The sequence below is a fragment of the Ochotona curzoniae genome, unplaced genomic scaffold (assembly GCF_017591425.1).
Source record: "Ochotona curzoniae isolate NIBS_2020 unplaced genomic scaffold, NIBS_Ocur_1.0 scaffold_2453, whole genome shotgun sequence".
In the NCBI taxonomy this organism is placed as follows: domain Eukaryota; kingdom Metazoa; phylum Chordata; class Mammalia; order Lagomorpha; family Ochotonidae; genus Ochotona; species Ochotona curzoniae.
The window spans coordinates 31,107,178-31,127,233 of NW_024467094.1; the positions used below are offsets into that span (position 1 = coordinate 31,107,178).

Below are 20,056 nucleotides of genomic sequence, written 5' to 3' on the forward strand. Positions count from 1 at the left end.
AGAGAAAGACCCCATGGCTGTTATTCTTGGCATCTCTGCCCTGTGTAGCTGCTGGTGGGAGGCTGGCCCGGACAGCTCCACTGCTGGACTGAGGGTGCCGCCTTGTGTTGGGACTTGGTGGGAGGACTCTGGGGCCACCCCCACCTGCAGCTTTTTTATCTCACTTTTGAGATTCCCTGGGCGGGGGTTGGCAACCCCCGGACCTCCAGCCCAGCCCTCCCTGCCTGAGCCCCTGCAGGGCGGCTCCGGACTCTGGCCTGGCGTCAGCACGCCCCCCGGTGTCCGCGTGTGGAAGTGCAGCTGCTCAGGGAGGGCGGCCCTGTGCTCCGCAGACCGACAGGACCTGGAGCAGCCAGACCGGGTGGACATGCTGCAGGAGCCGCTGCTCGAGGCGCTGAAGGTCTACGTGCGCAAGCGGAGGCCCAGCCGCCCCCACATGTTCCCCAAGATGCTGATGAAGATCACAGACCTGCGAAGCATCAGCGCAAAGGGTGAGTACCTCTTGCCCCCCACCCCCTGACCAGGTTGAGATCCCACAACCTGATTCCACCCGTGCTACCCTCCACCCCAAATCCCTCTTAGCTGCCCCGAGCAGGCCAGGGCACAGCGGGACCCGCTCGCTGACCTCCAGCCGCCCTCCCTCCCTGCAGGGGCTGAGCGGGTGATTACGCTGAAGATGGAGATCCCGGGCTCCATGCCACCCCTCATCCAGGAGATGCTGGAGAACTCGGAGGGCCTGGACACTCTGGGCAGCCAGCAGGGCGGCCCTGGAAGGGACGAGGGCGGCCTGGGGCCCCCGCCCGGCAGCTGTAGTCCCAGCCTCAGCCCCAGTTCCACCCGGAGCAGCCCGGCCACCCACTCCCCGTGACCACCCCTGTGCTCTGTGGACATGGCCCTCGCTCCCACGCCACCCCGGCTTCTCTCTGCCTTTCTGCCGACCGACCATGCGCCCCCTGCCAGCCCTGTCCCCCACTGTGGGGCATGGGTTGGGGTGCCTTCCCCAGAAGGCAGGAGGAAAAAGGCAGCAACTCCTCGGACCAGACCGAGGCCTGTGTCCCGGACGGACAGACGTCGGGGGCGAAGCTGTGACCTGAGTGGAGCCCCGGGCTTGGCCCCAGGATGGGGGTGCCTCGTGTGGCTCGGGACAGCTGCCTGCCCACCTCGCACGTGTTCATCACCAGCAAACACCCGGACCTGGCTCCCTGCCCGCCCAGCTCACAAAGCCATCATCACCCCCCTGGCCGGGGACTCGTGGGGTGGGCCGGGGTGGGCTTCCCTGTATATACCATACCAACCCCAGGTATTAATTCTTGCTGGTTTTGTTTTTATTTTAATTTTTTTTGTTTTGATTTTTTTTTAAATAAGAATTTTCATTTTAAGCACATTTATACTGAAGGAATTTGTGCTGTGTATTGGGGGGAGCTGGATCCAGAGCTGGGGGTGCGGGTCCTGGGGGAGGGGCGTGGCTCACAGGGGCTCCTGCTCTCCCGCCCACTCCTCACGCCCCCCAGCCCTCCCCCTCCTTTTCTCCTCCCTTTTCTCCTTAAAACTGTGAAATGCTCGCTTCCCGAGGCCCAGCGCCCCTCCTCCATGCCCCTTCCACCTCTTCCCAACCACTGAGTGGGGGCAGCCCGAGCAGGAGGGGCTCCTGGCCCTTGCACCTGCTGCACCCCCTGTGGTCTCTGGGCCGACCTCCTCACACCCCTCCCCTCAGGACCCAGCGTGTCCATGCCCCTCTGCCCCACTGTGAAGGGGCCAGCTGGGGGTCGGGGAGGCCTGAGCTGCCCCATGTCCTCCCTCACAGCACCAGCACCCCACGGGGTCCCCAGACACACACACAATACACACACACACTGTGGACAGTAAATGGCCCACCCTTGGCCTGAGTTCCTCCATTTCCCTGGCCTGCCCCCCATGCTCCCCACCTGCGCCCCCTCCTTGCCCCGCAGGACGGGCCTACAGGGGGGTCCCTCAGCCCCGTGTCCCTGCACCCCTGGGCTGGGAGGAGCTGGCTGTGCCCTGCCCTCCTCGCCCAGGGAGTGGGGTCTCCTGCCCCTGGAGCCCGCTGGTGCACCTGTTACTGTTGGACTTTCCACTGAGATCTACTGGATAAAGAATAAAGTTCTATTTATTCTACCTGTGCCTCGGCCTGCTGCCTCCGCCCTCTCTGTCTCTGGGTTGGGGACTTGGGGATGGGTGGGGTGACGGCCCAGAGGGGTCGAGTGTGAACACCCAGGGGCTGAGGGTTTGGCCAGTGATACTTGCCCTGGGCCTGCCTTGTTGGGGGGTGGTCCCTGGGGGTCCTGAGGAAGGGGAGCAGGCCCACTCTGCGGAGCCCTGGCTCTGGGACTCCCCACTGCCCATACCAAGGAGCCCCCGTGTGGACGTGGGGACGGCAGGGGAGAAAAGGCCTCTTCCCTCGGGGACTGTAGCTCTGCCCCTGCTCCCTGGCCCTTAGGAAACTAGCGCTAGGAGCTGCTTCCTGGCAGTGACCACAGACTTGGCTTCCACAGCGTGAGTGGGGTCAAGGGCTGGCAACAACACCAGCTTGCAAGGACTCAGGTGGCCAGGCCACCTTCCGTCCTTTTCTGGAGATGCTCTTATGCCACTTGCCCTGTTATTAAGGTCACTGTGTGGGCACGAGGCAGAGGGCAGATGGCAGACAGCCTGGATGCTGCCAGCTGGGAGGGCTGTGTGACAGGCCCCCGATGGCCCTCACAGGCCAGTTCTGCCCAGAAAGGGTGGAGGATTTGCCCAGGATCACGCGGCAGGGTGCTGGCTGATCTGGAACCAGCACTCGGGGCTCCCACCGCCAACCCAGGGACCTTACCCGGATGTTTGAAGCCTCAGAAGTAGCTTCAGTAGAATTACCAAACAGCCTCACTGGGGACTGCACCGCAGGTCATTGCCATTCCTACTTGAACCACCAGGTGGCGGCCGTTCCTCACATAACTCAAGCTAGAGCGCATGGCTGGAGGCACCTCCATGTATAGTTTCTTCTTTTAAAAAGCCTTATTTGGGGTCCGGCAGCATGGCCTAGCGGCTAAAGTCTTCACACCAGGATCCCATATGGACGCCGGTTCTTAATCCAGGCAGCTCTACTTCCCATCCAGCTCCCTGATTGTGGCCTGAGAAAGCAGTAGAGGACGACCCAAAGCCTTGGGACCCTGCACCCATGTGGAGACCAAGAAGGGGATCCTGGACTGGTGCCCATATGGGATCCCAGCGCTGTGTTCAACAAGGACTTTAGCTGCGAGGCTACAGTGCTGGGTCCCCCGAGAACTTCTGTTGAGTCTGCTCATGGGTGGCTCATAAGTTCTTTCCAGAAGAACCTGGCCAGAGATAATGCCCACTGTGCAGCCTGGAAGGCACTGACCAAGTCCTGCCTGCCATGGCCGACGGGAGGCTGCCTCAAGAGCTTGTAACCAGGCTGGGGTCAGAGCCCAGGAGGCTTCCTGGAGGAGGTGGCTCTCAGCTGCAACTCTGAGGGCAAGAAGTGTGAGCGGGTCAGGGCGTGGGGAGAAGTGGCCTCCTGGGGCCAGAAGTCATCAGCTGCCCCAGCGCTTTAAGCATTTTCCACTTTGGCTCTGCAGGCTGGGAGCGGCTCAAGTGAAAGCCGGCCCGGGGCTGGACCTGGCGGGCAGGAGTGACAGCAGGTGAGTGAGGCATGCGGGGTTGGGGGGGCTGTGGCGGGGCGGAGGTCGGAGCAGAGTGGCAAGGGAAACCTGGACGCCACAGGCTGAAGGAGTGGGCACAGCAAGCTGGGCGCGGACAGGGGCTCAGCTGGGTGGAGGCAAGCGAGCGGATGCAGGTACCAGCCAGAGGGCCCAGCAGCGAGGCCCCTCAGCAGCCTCCTGTTGGCCTCCACCGCCCACCTGCCCTTCCTTGCGCGTTTCCACCTTAGGCACCTGCTCGCCCCCTCCACTTACTTGCAGCTTCTTCCTGAAACTGCTTCCTGGCTAGGCCCTGCCCACCCCCGGGGGTTCTCCCACCGCCCTCAGCACTTGCTGATGTAGCTGTTTTCTGTTTCCCATGTGGCCTGGGCCGGGTGCTGTCCCTGCTGGCCACAGCGGCGGGAGCCTTGGAGGCGAGGCTGTCTGCGGCGAGGTGCGCTTCCCCGCCTGGAGGCCGAGACACAGCGCAAGGCAGGCTTCTTGGCGCTGAGGGCATGTGGGCACAGCAACATCGACATATACTGTGTTAGGGAAAATATAGGGGGGGTGTGCATTTCATCTATTTTATTTTCCCTTTAAAAGTATTTCTGAAGATTAATTTATTTTTATTGGAAAGTCAGATACACAGAGAAGAGGAGAGACAGAGGAAGATCTTCCATCCATTGATTTACTCCCCAAGTGGCCACAACGGCTGGAGCTGAGCTCCAATCTGAAGCCAGGAGCCAGGAGCTTCTTCCAGGTCTCCCATGCAGATGCAGGGTCCCAAAGCTTTGGGTCGTCCTTGACTGCTTTCCCAGGCCACAGGCAGGGAGCTGGATGGGAAGCAGGGCCACCAAGATTAGAACCGGCGCCCATATGGGATCCCAGCGTGTACAAGACAAGGACTTTAGCCTCTAAGGCTACAATGCCGGGCTAAAAGAACTTTTTAATGTGAATTACTGTCAGGGTCAGGGAAAGAAAGATCTTCATTCATTGGTTCACTCCTTGAACACCTGCAACAGCTAAGAGTCGGAAACTGCAGCTGGTCTCCCGCACGGGTGCAGGGAGCACTTGCCCTTCCTCTGCTGCTTTCCCAGCACTCAGCAGGGAGCTGGACGGGAAGTGGGGCTGCCGGGACTCAAATGAGATGCTGACGTCATAGGCAGCAGCTTAAGGCGCTGTGCTCTGACGCCAGCCCCTCTTTTGGTTTGTCTCGTCACGTGGCTAATGGGAAGCTGGAGACTGCCCACGTGAGCTGCACATGCATCGTGGACATGCGCACGCTTGTCCTTGGGGAGCTGCTGGTGACAGACTCAGTGCGTGGGGCATCTTCAGAGTCGTGTGCCCCCACATACTTACTAAGCACCTACTGGGTGCCAGGAGCTGGGAGGGAACGTAGCCGTTGGGTACAGGGTCTCTCCCCAGGGAGGCACCGAGCCCAGCCTCTGGGGGAGGGTGAGGCAGAGCAGGGGCCAGGGGTCAGACAGTGACCCCTGCTCCGTCACATCATCACGTGGGTTCTGGGAAGTGTCCCAGGAACTATGACACTGAGGTGGTGGGGGGAGACGGGCGAGGAGCAGGGGCTGGCGGGCAGGGTAGGTCCGGGGGCACCTTCATTCTGGCGGGAAACTGAGCGCCAGGGCGGGGCGGGGGGAGGCAACGTGCCCACGTCCCAGCTATCCCCCTGCAGCGCCCAGGCCCTGCCAGTGCCAGGTGGGACCCGGGCTGCACGCCCCCGCCCCGCCGCCCTCAGCCTTCTAGCCGGGCCCTCTTGGGGAGGGAGTGGCACCAGGATGCCCCTGGGCAGGGCAGAGCTCGAAGGGGCCCGGTGGCTGTCGCGGGGCCATCTCCCCAGGAGCTCAGAGCGCCTGCATGCCCGGGACGCACGTGGGAGCTGCACATTGCACAGACCTCACACCGCAGCTCGCAGTGTAGCACGCGTGTTCGCGGGCACAGTCACACGCGCGGGGGGAGGGACGCTGCTGTCACGGCTGTTTTGGTCCCCAATTAAACATGCGGATCAACCGGCGTGCCTTCCCTCCTCCTCCTCTCGGGGAGGGCCTCCCTCCTGTCTTCCCGCCGGGATCGGCAGGCAAGCGTCTGCGCCCCGTCCACGCGCCCCGCGACGCTCCCCGCTCTCGGCCGCGCGCGTGGTGGGGCCCGAGCTGCGGCGTCCCGGCGCGCCGGCCGCTAGATGGCCAGGTCCCGGCGGTCGGTGCCCAGCGACGCCTTGCCGCGCGCGCTGCCCTCGTGGCCCGGGGCGGCCGGCGCCCGGTGCGCGTAGGCGGGCGGCGCGTAGGGGTCGGGGTCGGCGCGCGGGGCGTGCGGGGCGAGCGGGGCGTGCGGGGCCGGGGGCGCCGGGGGCGGCAGCAGCTGCTGCGCCTCCTCGTGCGCGCGGTTGCAGAGGTTGTCGCGCTGGCCGGCGCGCGGGCGGCCCTTCCAGAGCAGGTGGCCCAGCTCGGCCAGGCTGAGCAGCGCCGAGAGCAGCCCGACGGCGAAGTAGAAGAGCAGGAAGACCGTCTTCTCGGTGGGTCGGCTCACGAAGCAGTCGACCGTGTGCGGGCAGGGCGGGCCGGCGCACGCGAAGTGCGGGGCCACGCGGAAGCCGTAGAGCCGCGCCTGGCCGCCCAGGAAGGCCAGCTCGGCCAGCAGGCGCAGCGCCACGCTGAGCAGGTAGCAGCGGCGCGCGGCGCGGGGGGCGCGGGGCGCGCGGGGGGCGCGCGGGGCGCGGGGCGGGCTCGGGCCGTCGGGCCCCCCGCAGGCGCCGGCCGCCGCCTCCTCCGCGCCGCCCGCCTGCTTGCCGGCTCGGTGCATGGAGTAGATGACGAAGAGCACGGGCGGCGCCGAGAGCAGCAGGATGTGGAAGAGCCAGAAGCGGTAGTGCGAGACGGGGAAGGCGCGGTCGTAGCACGTCTGGCGGCAGCCGGGCTGCAGCGTGTTGCACACGAACTCCTCCTGCTCGTCGTCGAACACGGCGCCGCCCACCGTGGCCAGCACCAGGATGCGGAAGATGAGCATGACCACCAGCCAGAGGCGGCCCACGAGCGGGGACTGCAGCTGCACGGCGTCCAGCAGCGAGCCCAGGAAGGCCCACTCGCCCATGGCGCTGCAGACACAGGGCGGGGGGACCCCGGCCCCTCCGCGCCCGCCAGACCTCGTCTGTCTGCAGGGTGAAGGGGACGGGGAGCTCCAGGTGAGGCCTCACAAGGGGATTCTCTCCCAGGGGTTCACTCTGTCTTCGGGGTGCCGGCCTGTGACCCCTCTGGGGCTCCCCGACTCGCGCTTGGGGAGGCAGGCCTCCAGCGGGGGCCCGTGGGTGCTGGGTGCGCCCAGCCTGGGCCTCCGGGAGGGACTTGGGGCAGCGGGGAGGGGACCCCGGAAGGCGGGCCCCCTTCCCCAGGCCCTGGTCCTCGCAAGGCCTGACGCAGAGCGAGCCCCCCCTGCCCAGCCCTCTCGGGGGGCTTGCGTCCAGGTGTCGGCCGTCACTCCTGCCCCAGCGTGGAGGGGCTGCGGCCTGGCCCTCTCCCACCCCTTCCCTGGCAGCCCCCCCAGCACACACACACTCCCTGGTCCCCAGAGCCCCCCCGGACCCCTCTCACCTCGGGGCAGCGGCCAGGAGCTCAGCGCCGAGCGCAGGCCCTCGGGAGCCAGCTGGGACCTGTCGCTCCTGGTCCCTCTTTCATTTTCCCTTTTGGGTCTGGCTGGGGTGGATGACAGGATGGGATGGCTGCGAGGGGCTAGCTCTCCCCCTTCTCTTAAAGGGACAGGGTGACCCCGCTGGCTGGCTCTACCCTTGGGAACAGATCCAGGCCACGCCTCTCGCTGGGCTCTGCCAACTCTCCCTTTCCACGCTCCCCCCGCCCCATCCCACAGCTCTTTCCCTCTGCAAATGGGGGAGGGGGTTAACCGGAGCCACAGGATTTACTCGGGGAACAAGGGGGTGCAGGGAGCCGGGGTGATCAGCTGGGCTGAGTGACGGGCCCTTGGAAGGTGGGCATCGGCTGGCGCTGCCAGCGGAGAGGCAGGAAGCCGAGAGCCCCTGGGTCCAGCCTGGCCACCACTTGACCTCGCAGTCACTCGGGTCTCCTGGCCGGAACCTGCTGGCTTGTCCCTCGAGGAGGCTGGCCCGGCTCACCTCCACATCTTTTTTAGCTCTGCTTTTTTTAAAGATTAATTTTGTTTATTTGAAAGACAGAGTTAGGAGGAACAAGCATGCGAGAGAGAAACTTCCATCTGCTGGTTCACTTCCCAAATGGCCAAGGTTGTGCCAGGCCAGAGCCAGGAGCCTGGAGCTCCTTCCGGGTCTCCCACATGCTGCAGCGGCCCAAGCACCCGGACCAACTCCTGCTGCCTTCGAGCAGCGGGGACCTGAGTGGTGCCCATATGAGATGCCAGGGCTCCAAGTGGCAGCTTAACCCTTAGCTCCACACCTTAATACATGGTTCCAAACACGTTATAGAGAACGAACAAAACAATAAAATCATGCCTGGAAAAACTGGTGGTCGGCTGTATGTGTCCCAGTTTGAGGTCTGGCAAAGAACCAGCTCCTGGCTACAGTCCGGGCTGAACCTGGAGGCAGAAAGTCCGGGAATCCCGGCAGCTGACGGCCCCGGGGCGTGGGTCCCTGCGCCCGTGTGGGAGACCTGGGAGCTCCTGCCTCCTGGCCTCAGCCTGCTATTCCAGTTTTTTGGAATATATATATAAAGTGGCTGTGTGTTCTTTTCCGTAACCTGCAGATTCTATAGTCAATGTTCTTTCCTAGTAGGAAAACAAAGTGAACAAATCTTTTCCAGCAGAAGGCTCCGGATTGAGCGCCTCGCTGCTGCTCTGTGCCCCGAGGGAGATGGGTGACCAGTGGGGATCTGTGTCCAAGAAAGGGACCCTCCTGGTCCCTTCTGCCTTCCCAAGCAGCCTGCTGAATCCCAACCCACTCCTTCCACACCTGTGCACCTGCTGGGCCCAGGCTGTGCAGCCCTGCACGGCCACGAGAGGGCGCTTGCCCACAGCCAGGAAAACAGCCCCGGCCCTGACCCCGCACGCCCCCCCCCCCCCCCCCCCGCGCCCCCGCGCCCCATGGGGTCGCCAGCCCCTGGTAAGCCCATCCCGGAACTGTCAGTCCCCCCCGCCGGTCCCACGGCTGAAGGCCTTGTGTGGGGCCGGCATGCGCACTGGACTTCCCTGGGGACCCGCACTATTTTCCATTTGTTACTGTCCCCCGCCTGGCCCACTTACAGGAAGGGGTGGGATGCACACCCTTCACCCCCTGGCTTAGGGGCCTGACCCACCGTGGAAAATGTTAACCGTTCTGGGGAGCGCAGGAGGTATGGGGGAGTCCCTAGGGAGTGGAGATGGGTGGGGGGCAAATTACCAAAGGGAAAGCACCTGCCCTCCCCACCCCCCACCAGGTCCAAAAACAGGATGTGGGGTGGGGGCTTAGCTGACCTCCACCTGCCCCGGAAAGCTGTTCCCTTCAACTAGCCCCAAGCGCGGGCTCCCTGGTCACACCTCAGCTCCCCTGCCCAGGGCTCCTGCTGCGTCAGGACAACAGCCCGGCCTGGAAAAATCCACCTGACCCTCGTGGCTTTGGCGTGGGGGAGAGGGGCTGGGCTGGAGCCCCGCGTGGCTCGCGGCCAGACACAGGGGCCTCCATAATCTCCGGGGCCCCGTCCTCTCCCCAGATGGCGCCGCCGGCCAGCTCGGAAGGAGGTGTCGCTGACGCTGCCCAGAGCCTGTGGCATCCTTGGCCCTGCCTGAAGACAAGGGGCCTCCCAGGGCCCAGCTTCACCCAGGGGCCCGGGAGGACGCTGCAGCAGGACAGGGGGCGCGGTGGCCCCATCATGGCCTTCCGCAGACCCCCGTGGCTGCATGGCTTCCGACCCTCCAGGTAGCCTGGGACTCTGAACCCAGGACCTCCAGGTCACCGGCTCGCCCCCACTTCTATCCCTAGGCCTGAGCCTGGTGCTTCCAGCAGACCCATAGGCCCCAGAAACTGGGACAGGACAGCAGGTGACCTCATTGGGCGGAGGGGACTGTCCTCCTCGCAGGCCACGCCCTTCAGCCGGGGAGGCTATGTGGTTTTCATCTTGGAGATTCTGGTTCAGCTTGAGCAAACAAAACCCTTTCCCTTCCTTCCCTTGGGCCGTCCTCTGCTGCCTTCCCAGGCCACAGGCAGGGAGCGGGATGGGAAGTGGAACAGCCAGGATACGAACCAGCGCCCACATGGGGTCCCAGTGCAGGTAAGGTGAGGACTTGGCTGTGAGGCTACTGTACCAGGCCCAAGTCCTCCATCTTATCCACACTTGATCAGTTGGTTCAACAGTTTTAAGATGGTTGCACCGCTTTAAAAGTGATTCCCTCCATGAACAAATAATTTGATAATCTGGTCAGCTCCTTGAGGATATCAGTAAGTTATATTTGGGAGAGGCTGATCTTGCAGCACGAGGCTCCTACCCTGGAACGCCAGCTCAAGCACTGCTGCTCGGCCTCCAATTCAGCTTCTTGCTAATGTGCCTGGGAAGGCAGCAGGTGGTCCCGGTGCCACCACTGGCTCCTGGCTTCTACCCAGCCTGGCCATGGCTTTTTTGGCAATTTGGAAAGTAGCTTGCTGGCCCACCGCAATGGCTCAGGGGCTAGATCCTCGCCTTACATGCACAAAGATCCTATATGGGCACCAGTTTGTGTTGGTCAAGGACTCCCCAAAGCCTGCACCTGCGTGGGAGACCCAGAAGACGCTCCTGGCTCCTGATGGACTCAGCTGTGGCCACTGTGGCCACCTGGGGAGTGATCTAGCAGATGACTCTGTAAATCTGACTTTCCAATAACAATAAATATTTTTTAAAATCCTTAAAAAAAAAAAAAGAGGAAGGATTTATCCTATTCCTAAAATCCCAGAAACAGAACACCCTTCTTGGCCATAATGAGGTTGCAGCCTCTGCCTTGTGGATCTGTCACCACGTCCCGGGGCTGCCAGGCCCTGAGAGCACTGGGACAGCTCTCCAAAGGAAGAGAAGCAGGGGGCTGTATTTTAGAACAGGGCACAGTCTGGGTTGGAATAAAAAAAAAAGGATAATGAATGGTTGCAATGTATAGAACTAAAATTTTATTAAAGTACAAAATTGTTGGAGTTAAGCTGAACAGAAAAACATAGTAAATATTTACAAACACGGATAACATCACGTGAGGCACACACATGAAACAATGCAAGGTCTTAAGAGGTTTACAAGTTGAGAACATGCCAGTCTTCTCAGATGGACTGAACGCCTTACCGCACACACGGCATCCGCCTGACGCACAGGCTCTGCTGCCTCCACGCTCGCGCGGGGCCAGCGCCGAGACAGTCACGCACCGGCCTCATCTTCGTCCTGCTGACCAGGTGAGGCCACACAGGCACGACTAGTCCTAGTGATACTCTGGAAACACAAAGACTGAGCAGTGTCCCCACGTCTCAGCACATCAAAGGCTCAACAGCCTGTGCACCATAAAGTTCTATCTGATGGAAAATTACTTAGAAAACGAAAATGCTCTGTCTCGTGGTGGCTGACAACAGGAAAGGAAGCAGGGTGGCACTTTTAAATCAAAGTGTTCCAGTTTTAGCTCAGTGAGTGGTTAGTTGATTACTTTATACTGAAGTGATGAAATACCCAGCTTAGAGTCCAGAACTTAAAATGAGATTTCCAGGACAAAAGAAAACAAATTTAAAACACAGACAAAGTAGAAGAAAATAATGTTCATGGGATGGTCACTCTTTAGATACCTGGGGAGGAAATTAAGAGCTCCAGGTAACTTTAAAACCAGTCTTCGGCTCGTTATTTAAAAAAATTCACCTGGCACTTTAAAACAGATCCTCTTCGTCTGACTCTTCCAGGTACTTGATGGGCTTCTTTGCCCGGCTGGATTTTGCCCGAGGAGCCACGGCGGAGTCCAGGTCCAGATGGAAGTTATCGCTGTCCCCTTTAGATTTCTGAGAAGGAGAAAAGCTCAGTTAACTGGGGCAGTGCAACCCCGACAGTGCAGCTCGGTGAGAAACACATTCCAATTCCAGGAGCTCCCACCTTCTGCTAAGCAGTAAGAACTAGATGGGTCACAGGCAGCCAACCCGCCTCTCAGTGACTAGAGATAAGTGACAAGTTTCACTGTGTCACCACTGCACTATCCATGGTAAAGACTAATGGATTATGAAATTTGAATTTATTTTCTTAAAAATACGCCAGATTCCAGTTTGCATTTAGCATAGTGGTTAAGATAGCTGTGTCCGACGTCCAGGTGCCCTGGGCATCCGGATCCCCAGCTCTCATCTGCCTGCCCGTTACTGGCACAGATCCTGGGGGACAGTGGTGACGACGCGGGTGACTGGGTCCCTGCCTCCTGGCTTCGGTCCTGGGCCAAATTTGGGAAGTGAACTGAGGATAAAGGCTCTGTCTTGTAAATGCCACCCCGCCAGGTCAAATTAAGAGCAAGAGCTTGTGAGGCTGCGCGTGTGAGGCAGGCTGTGCGGTGTGGCTCAGGGCTGGGCATAGGCACGGGCTGTGGGGCACGCCCAGGGTGACGTTTCCTGCTCACTCTCCTGCGTGGCTGCAGCTTGGGTGTTTGGGCCTGACCCAGCCGGATCATGACATCAGCTTTGGAAGGGCTGCGGAAAGATCTAGAAGAGGTAAACGTATTGCTGAGAAAAGGCTACTTGGAAAAACACATGACGTCCTTACAGCAGAAAAATCCAAGATTGAGACAGAAACCAACAAGATGCAGCAGAAGTCACAGCAGAAAGTGGAACGTCTCGACCATGACTAGCCAGCTGCTGTGGTCGCTCACAGGACATCCATGAAAAGCAGCAGTTACGATGGGATCAGACAAGCCTGTGAAGGTCTACATTACGCTAATCCGAGTTCACCAAGTTCCCACAGAGAACGTGCGAGTGCATTTCACAAAAGGTCCTGTGAACTAAATGGCAAGAGTTCTGTCATGATTGAGAACAATCTGTTGAAAGCCATCTCTGTGGAAGGCAGTTGAGAAAAAGCCAAAGATGGATACAGTTCTTACTATATATATAGGAAAAAGGAAGAAAACACACAGTGGGAGTATCTGACTCAGGCTGGAAAAGAATGCAGAGAAAAAGAAAAGGCCTCTTACGATACGGAAGCAGATCCTAGTGAAGGGTTAATGAACATTCTAGAGAAAATCTGTGAAGATGGAGATGATGATGATAGGAAGCAAGCTTAATAAGGCCTGGGTGGACTGGAGGGAGAAACAAGCCAAAAGAGACACCACATTTTGAAGCTTTATTAAAACACCTTTTGGGAATTGCGACGTGGAAATACTAACGTTTCCAACAGGGAATATGGGTGAGCTGCATATGTAAATTTGTCTGACAGAGGTAATTATTTACAAACCCTGATCCTAAGTAAACGCAACAAATTCTCCATTTCTTAACTGGAAGATTTATTTAAATAAAATATCCTTATTTTTAAATGTGCTTCAAAACATATAAGCAAAAGGAGTAACTGGACTCACCTTGCTTGCGACTGCTTTGGAGACAACTTCCTCGAAGTTGGAGTCAGACTCGTCGGACATGGACGGCTTTCTCTTGCGCGGATTCTTCGTCGCTTTGGGGGCCTCGGGCTTCTGCGGGACGTCAGCTTTGGGGGCTGGATTCTTTTTGGTTCCTTTTGGCGGCCCCCTTTTCTTGGGACCCGTGATGGAGGTGGAAGACAGAGCTGCAAGTCAACAAAGGCACTGATCAAGGCCAGTAATCATAGATGAAGTTTTGTCTTTATGAACTCTCTCTGGCGATCTGATGACTGTGTGCAACTAACGTTGGAAAAGACAACAGAGCTGAAGATGCATTAGCAAATCAAAGTATTATTAAGAATTCAATTTTACAAATCATTTATGTTAAACATCTGCAACTACGTACAAACCGTATCCCTATCATAGAAATGAACTGAATATAAGTGATCTTAGCTAAGGGGCCGAGAAGTGATGAGAAGTGCACTGGAGAATATCTGGCATTTTGAGAAACACAATTTTTCGACTAAGTTGAAAAGGCTTAGCTTTCAGTTTTAAGAATACAAGATGGAGAACTGTGGCAATGCAGCAAGGAGGAGGAACCCACCATGGGGGGAGGGTCGGGAGGGGTAGGGGGAATCCAGTGCCTAAAAAATGGTGTCATATAATGCAATGTAATTAAAAAAAAAAAAAAAGAATATAAGATTGAAACTGGTTTTTGAAGACAGTTCATCTCAATATCAGCTCATGTTCAACTGAACGTACTTTTTGTTGTTGTCTTCTTCATTGCCACGTTTGTTTTAGGTACCGGCTTCACAGCTTCAGTCTCATCAGGGGCCCCAGCAGCAAGCGGGGCACTGCCCTCCGTATCACTGTCTGGAGGGGCCACTGCGCGGGAAGGAAAGCAGCACTAAGAACACACTTTGTTCCTCACATGGATTTCTACTGAAACCAACTTAAAACAATGCTTTTTACAATCTTGTTCTTATTTCTGAATTCTTCATCAGCAACAAAAGTTTTTCCTGTCTCTAGCACCTAGCGTAATACCTGACAAGCACAATGATTACTTTCTAAAACCAGATTTTTTTCTGGGGCTGGCACTGTGGTGAAGTGTGCAAAACCGTCACCTTGTAGTGCCAGCATTCCATATGGGTGTTGGTTCAAATCTGGGCTGCTCCATTTCTGATCCAGCTCCCAGCTAATGTGTCTGGAAGGGCAGTGGAGGATGGCCCAAGTGCTAGAGCCCCAGCACCCGAGGGATGTGGAGGAAGCACCTGACTTTGAACTGGCCCAGCTCTGGTTCTTGCAGCCATTTGAGGAGTGAGCCGATGGATGGAGTATCTCTTTCCCTGTAACTCTGCCTTTCAAACAAATAAATAAATCTTAAAACAAAACCAATTTATTTGAAAGGCTGAGTGACAAAAAGAAACAGCTCTCCATCTGCTGGTTCAACCTCTAACTGGTTGCAACTGCCCGGTCTGGACCAAGGTGAAGCCAGGAGCCAGGAACTCTCCTTGTCTCACACACGCTTGGCAGGGCGTAAGAACGTGCATCATCTTCTGTTGCCTTCCCAGATGTATTAGCAGGAAGCTGGAATAGAGGTGGAGCAGCTGGTACTGCAATTGGCACTCCGATTTGGGATGCTGGCATTGTAAGCAGCTGCCTAACCCACCATACAATGCCAATCTCTTATTTTCTTTCTTAAGATTTATTTATTTTCCTTGGAAAGGCAGTTTTACAGAGAGAAGGCTCTTCTGTCCACTACTTCACTCCTAAAGTGGCTGTAACGGTCAGAGCCGAGCTGATCCGAAGCCAGGAGCTTCTTCCAGGTCTCCTACATGGATGCTGTGGCCTGGTAAAGCAATCAAGGATGGGCCAAAGCCTTGGGACCCTGCACCCATGTGAGGAGACCCGGAAGAAGCTCCTGGCTTCGGATCAGCTCAGCTCCGGCCGTTGCGGCCCCTTGGGGAGTGAATCATCGGACAGAAGATCTTCCTCTCTGTATGTCTGACTTTCCAATAAAAATAAATAAATCTTAAAAAAAAAAAAATTAGGGGCTGGCATAGTGCGTAGAGCCACCGCCTGCAATGCCAGCATCCTTAATGGATGTGCCCCAGATGTTCCACTTCCAGTTCTGCTCCGGCTGTTGGTGTGAGGAAAGCAGTGAAAGATGGTCCAAGGGCTTGGATCCTGCTACTCATACGGGAGAAGCTCCTGACACCTGGCTGTGGCGTGCCCAGTCCTGGGCATCATATGGACGACTGCTTGTCTGTAACTGACCTGAGCGTCCCAGGAAAGCAGGAACGTCACTCTGCACTTGAATACATACCTGACATGGCACCTTGCTGTGGCTTCAGTTCCTTGTCCGTGTGTCTAGAATAAAACGACATCCAGATAATCAATTCTAAATACGTCAAACTATAAAGAATTGTTCCTATACCTGTAAAAATGTACTATGAAAAAACAAAACAAAAATTTTGTCATAGACTATTGAATGTAATGATGAATTTCACATTAAATCAAATACTTACTTTGGGGACGTTTTGGTCTTGGGTAGATCAGCAGGTGATGAGACAAAATCATCATCATCTTGAGTTTTTTCATTAAAATCTGAGAAATCATCATCTGAATCCAAATCCATAGTGAATTTCGTTTTCGCTATTAAAAGTATAAATAGATACATAAAGAATCAAGAGAGGGTAAGAAAAGAAACATTTGGTTAACAGAGGTTACATATTTTGAATATTTAAGCTCCATTTTAATCTCCTAGAAGATGTTTCGGTTCTTCACAAATTTAGGACACGGTAACTTCTGGAAGTAACCCTTGAAACGCACTGGTCTTTCAATCTCCCAGCACGCACGCGCGGCAGGGCCCTCACCTGCTGCTCTCCGTGGCTCGACTTCTCGTGGAGGAACATCAAAGTTACTTTCGTTACTGCTCATGTCGGATTCCGAGTCAGACCAGGGGTTTCTCTTCTTTGCTTTTTTCACTGGTTTAAATGGCAGTGTGGTTTGTTTCTTTGCCTTGGTCCCTGCAGGGGCGATATATATTCTTTGCCTCACTCCATACAGCACCCCTTCAGCATTAAGACCCTACTGAGCACTAGAACCACAGTAGTAAAAAGGGAAGGACAGCGTCTTTGTTCTTGTGGAATGTACAGCCTGGTTATTTAATCTCATAAACAACGTGCTTATGCAAGGTATATGGTAGCCATCTATAAAAATGAGGCATCTCCAAGAAAGACGTCCGAGATACAAATGTTGAGCTGGAATAACAAAGCTACAAATTCACTATGAGTAAAACATTCAGGCTTTGGAACATATCAGGGTTTTAGATTAGGAGTACTTAAAACAGAAAAATATGTCCAAAATATGAAAAGCTCTGGAATCTCAAATACTTCTGGTATCAAATATTGCCACTAGTTGAACAGTGACGCCCGGAGGCTTCTGGCCCGCGTGGCCCCAGGGAAGCAGCGCTCACAGTGCAGACATGTGGATTGTCACCTCCATGGGAGGTTAATGTCACAGGGTATTTATGGAACACTCTGTGCCTTAAAAAAAAAAAAAAAAAAAAAAAAAACAAACCCAAAATATGATCTGTATTACCACATGGATAACCCTTGAAAACATGAAAAAATGCCTTGAATAGGTATCTCTAGAGACAGACTTTTGAATGACTGTCTAGCAGAAGAAGGTGCTTTAGGAAATAAGGAGTAATTTAATGGATGAAGTGCTTCTTTTTGGGTGACTAACTGTTACAAGACTCTGGCTAGGGCCCGGTGGCGATAGCATAGCAGTTAAAGTCCTTGCCTTGAACACGCCAGGATCCCATATGGACACCGGTTCTAATCCCGGCAGCTCCACTTCCCATCCAGCTCCCTGCTTGTGGCCTGGGAAAGCAGTCAAGGACGACCCAAAGCTTTGGGACCCTGCATCCACATGGGAGACCTGGAAGAAGCTCCTGGCTCCCAGCTCCCGATTGACACAGCTCCGCTTGGAGAGTGAATCACTGGAAAAGATCTTCCTCTCTATATCTGCCTTTGTAATAAAAAGAACCTTATCAAAAGAGAAAACAAGAAGATGGGGGGGAGGTGGAGTTACTGCCCTTGAGAAGCTTCACATCCTAGAACTGTAAAATTGGACAGTACATGACATCATTGTTTTTTTAAATTCCCAACTAAAGAATTCAAGTTACAAAATATATTGCTTCATTAGAAAATTTCTTCTAAAATGAATCAAATCCAAAGGCCAACAAATGGCTGAAGTCTAACTCGGCTTTCCTTCAAGTTAGCTGATTCGAGTCAACACAAGCATTCTAAGCGTCTGTGTGCAGTACAGGTCATGAGCATGAGTTGGCCTTAACTCTCCCACTTTCCCTAAATGCTTCATACCTGGCTCTCGTTTCTGTTTCTTCTCTAGTCTTTGTTTTAAGTCTTCTGCTTCCACACCATCTTCCTTAGGGCTTCCTTCAGTATTTTCACTCTAAGAAAGTGAAACAAAAACAGTTAAGTTCTGTCACTCCATTATTTAGAATGCTCTGTATTCAAATATATAAACATTTGCAATGGAGCTTAACATAGGAGCATGAAAAATGTGCAATATTTTAAATTCCAGTTTCTAACAACTTTTTGGAGCCCCCTTATATGATCAAAGAGTAATAAATATATGACTTTGGGCCCGGCGCCATGGCCTAGCAGCTAAAGTCCTTGTCTTGAACACACTGGGATCCCACATGGGCGTCGGTTCTAATCCCAGCAGCTCCACTTCCCACCCAGCTCCCTGCTTGTGGCCTGGGAAAGCAGCTGAGGATGACCCAAAGCTTTGGGACCCTGCACCCCTGTGGGAGACCCAGAGGAGGTTTCTGGCTCCTGGCTTTGGATCAGCACAGCACCAGCCATTGCGGTCACTTGGGGAGTGAACCGTTGGATGGAAAATCTTCCTCTCTATCTCTCCTCCTCTCTGTATATCTGACTTTGTAATAAAAATAAATAAATCTTAAAAAAAATATATATGACTTTCCCAAGATCATTAAACATGAAAGCGAAAAAAACAAATATTGGGCATGGCTTGGTTCAAGAGTTTAAGACGCTGCCCCCTGAAAACATGGGGGAGTGCTTGCTTGAGTACCAGTTCCTCTGCTTCCCTTCCAGCTCCCTGCTTGTGGCCTGGGAAAGCAGTGGAGGACGGCCCAAACCCTTGGGACTCTGCATCTGTGTGGGAGACTTGGAAGAAGTTCCTGGCTCCTGGTTGTCTTAGCTCTGGGTGTTGTGGCCACTAGGGTAGTAAGCCTGCAGAGATTCTTTCTCTGTCTTTCCTGCTTTCTGTAAATCTGCCTTTCCAATAAAAATAATTAAATCTTTAAATAAGTAAATCAATACAAGGCGCTAACATTGCAGTGCAGAGAGTTAAGCTGCTGCCGGAGATGCTGGCATCCCATGAGAGTGATTTCCAATCGAGCTGCCTGCAAACGCCCCTGGGAAGGCAGCGAAGCAGGCCCTCGTGCTCTTGGTCTCTGCACACATTTGCGAGGCCTGGTTGCAATCCCAGGCTCCTGGCTAGAGCCATCTGGGGCTGGAACCAACAGATGGAAAATTTGTCTTTTTTTTGTCTATCTCACTTCTGCCTTTTAAATAAAAGTTTATTTATTTATTTACATAGTTGGTTTGTAAAGGCAACAACTAGGCACAATAAGAAAGTTAATGCTAGGCACAGGATAAATTTCTAAACTGTGGGATTAGAAATTTAATCAATTTGACTTTAAGCAGAAAGGCACTTAGCACATGTGTAAAATTCAAGAGGTTTACCTTGATTTTCTTTCTGATTTTCTTTTCTGCCTCTGCTTTCATCTCTGAGGTCACTCGGGGAATGACTCTTTGTCCCCGTGGAGAAGGCAAGACTTCAGCCACTTGTGCTTTTTTTCCTTTTGCTTTCCCCCCTTTCCCGGGGAGTCCTGCTTGTTCATCTAGTTTTTCCTTGGCTTCAACGGCCTAGAAAGCGGATATAAGAAAGGAAGTTTATTATAAACAAGGACATTACAATACCTAAAAGATGTCAGATTATATTGACTTCAATTGGTTATGTCGCAAGGTAAATTTGTGCTAATGTGTCTTATCACGCAGTAGGAGGACGGGTGGTCACCAAGCGTCCGTCCACCTGCCGCAGGGTGCTCGGCTCTGATTCCCAGCAGGTTCCTAATTCCAGCTTCCTGCCGATGCAGGAAGACTGAAGATGGTTCAGCAACTGGGTCGCGGGCACCAAGGCAGGCAGGCGGGAGCTCCTGGCGCCGGGCCCGGCTCAGCCCTAGCTATGTGGGCATGAGCTAGAGAACAGGGGCTTTCTCTCCCCCGCACCACACACTGCAATGTAAAGAGATGAGCAAGGAATACTTTGAAAAGGTAGGTGGTGTGTAGGGACACTTTGGGGATCTACTCCTGATTCTGTGATTTAACCTTTCTGAAGGTAAAGAGGAAATTGAGTTAAGAATAAAATGCATACTTTTATCTGTAAACTCAAATATAAGAATGAATATAATGATAAATAGTAAAAACAAAAGTCAATAAATGAATCAGCTTATCCTATAAATGATTAAGGTGATTTAGAGATCTATACTCAAGCTTCTGTCCTTTCAGGTGGACACAGCAGAGTGCAGGCTTACTTCCACAATGATGATCTTTATCTTCTTAGGTCTAATATGTCTTTTTCTTTAGCAAAAAACAACTACTGTCCTTTCCCTTTATTTCCTGGCATCATTTATTTAGTGATTTAAAAAAATATATAATTAAAAAATGAAGCTGGGCCCGGCGTGGTGGCCTAGCAGCTAAAGTCCTCGCCTTGAACGCGCGGGGGTCGCTGGTTTTAATCCGGGCTGTCCCGCTTCCCATCCAGCTCCCTGCTTGTGGCCT

The 20,056-nt window shown here is 54.6% G+C and overlaps 3 protein-coding genes and 1 pseudogene across 8 annotated transcripts in view; 2 read left to right on the forward strand and 2 right to left on the reverse strand.

The window, feature by feature from the left end:
• The window catches only part of RARA (retinoic acid receptor alpha), a 42,159-nt gene extending 40,023 nt beyond the window's left edge, over positions 1-2,136 (forward strand). For all 5 annotated transcript variants that reach the window (XM_041001440.1, XM_041001439.1, XM_041001442.1 and 2 more), the window contains 2 exons: positions 333-491; positions 651-2,136. In XM_041001440.1, coding sequence (XP_040857374.1) covers positions 333-491; positions 651-868 — 377 coding nt within the window. In that variant the 3' untranslated portion in view covers positions 869-2,136. The remainder of the gene's footprint in view (positions 1-332; positions 492-650) is intronic.
• Positions 2,137-5,843: 3,707 nt separating this feature from the next.
• On the reverse strand, positions 5,844-6,755 carry GJD3 (gap junction protein delta 3). The gene has a single exon (XM_041000763.1). The coding sequence runs from the start codon at positions 6,753-6,755 to the stop codon at positions 5,844-5,846; it is 912 nt and encodes a 303-aa protein (XP_040856697.1).
• Positions 6,756-10,595: 3,840 nt separating this feature from the next.
• TOP2A (DNA topoisomerase II alpha) overlaps positions 10,596-20,056 on the reverse strand; it is a 30,607-nt gene continuing 21,146 nt past the window's right edge. The window contains exons 28-35 of one of the 2 annotated variants that reach the window (XM_041000761.1): positions 18,959-19,141; positions 17,546-17,636; positions 16,034-16,186; positions 15,686-15,812; positions 15,484-15,527; positions 13,920-14,042; positions 13,161-13,363; positions 10,596-11,613 (exon numbers count right to left, since the gene is read on the reverse strand). In XM_041000761.1, the coding sequence (XP_040856695.1) occupies positions 11,485-11,613; positions 13,161-13,363; positions 13,920-14,042; positions 15,484-15,527; positions 15,686-15,812; positions 16,034-16,186; positions 17,546-17,636; positions 18,959-19,141 (1,053 nt within the window). In that variant the 3' untranslated portion in view covers positions 10,596-11,484. Of the gene's footprint in view, positions 11,614-13,160; positions 13,364-13,919; positions 14,043-15,464; positions 15,528-15,685; positions 15,813-16,033; positions 16,187-17,545; positions 17,637-18,958; positions 19,142-20,056 lie in introns of both variants that reach the window. The other variant, XM_041000762.1, reaches the window with a different exon arrangement.
• On the forward strand, positions 11,883-13,271 carry LOC121169919 (annotated as a pseudogene).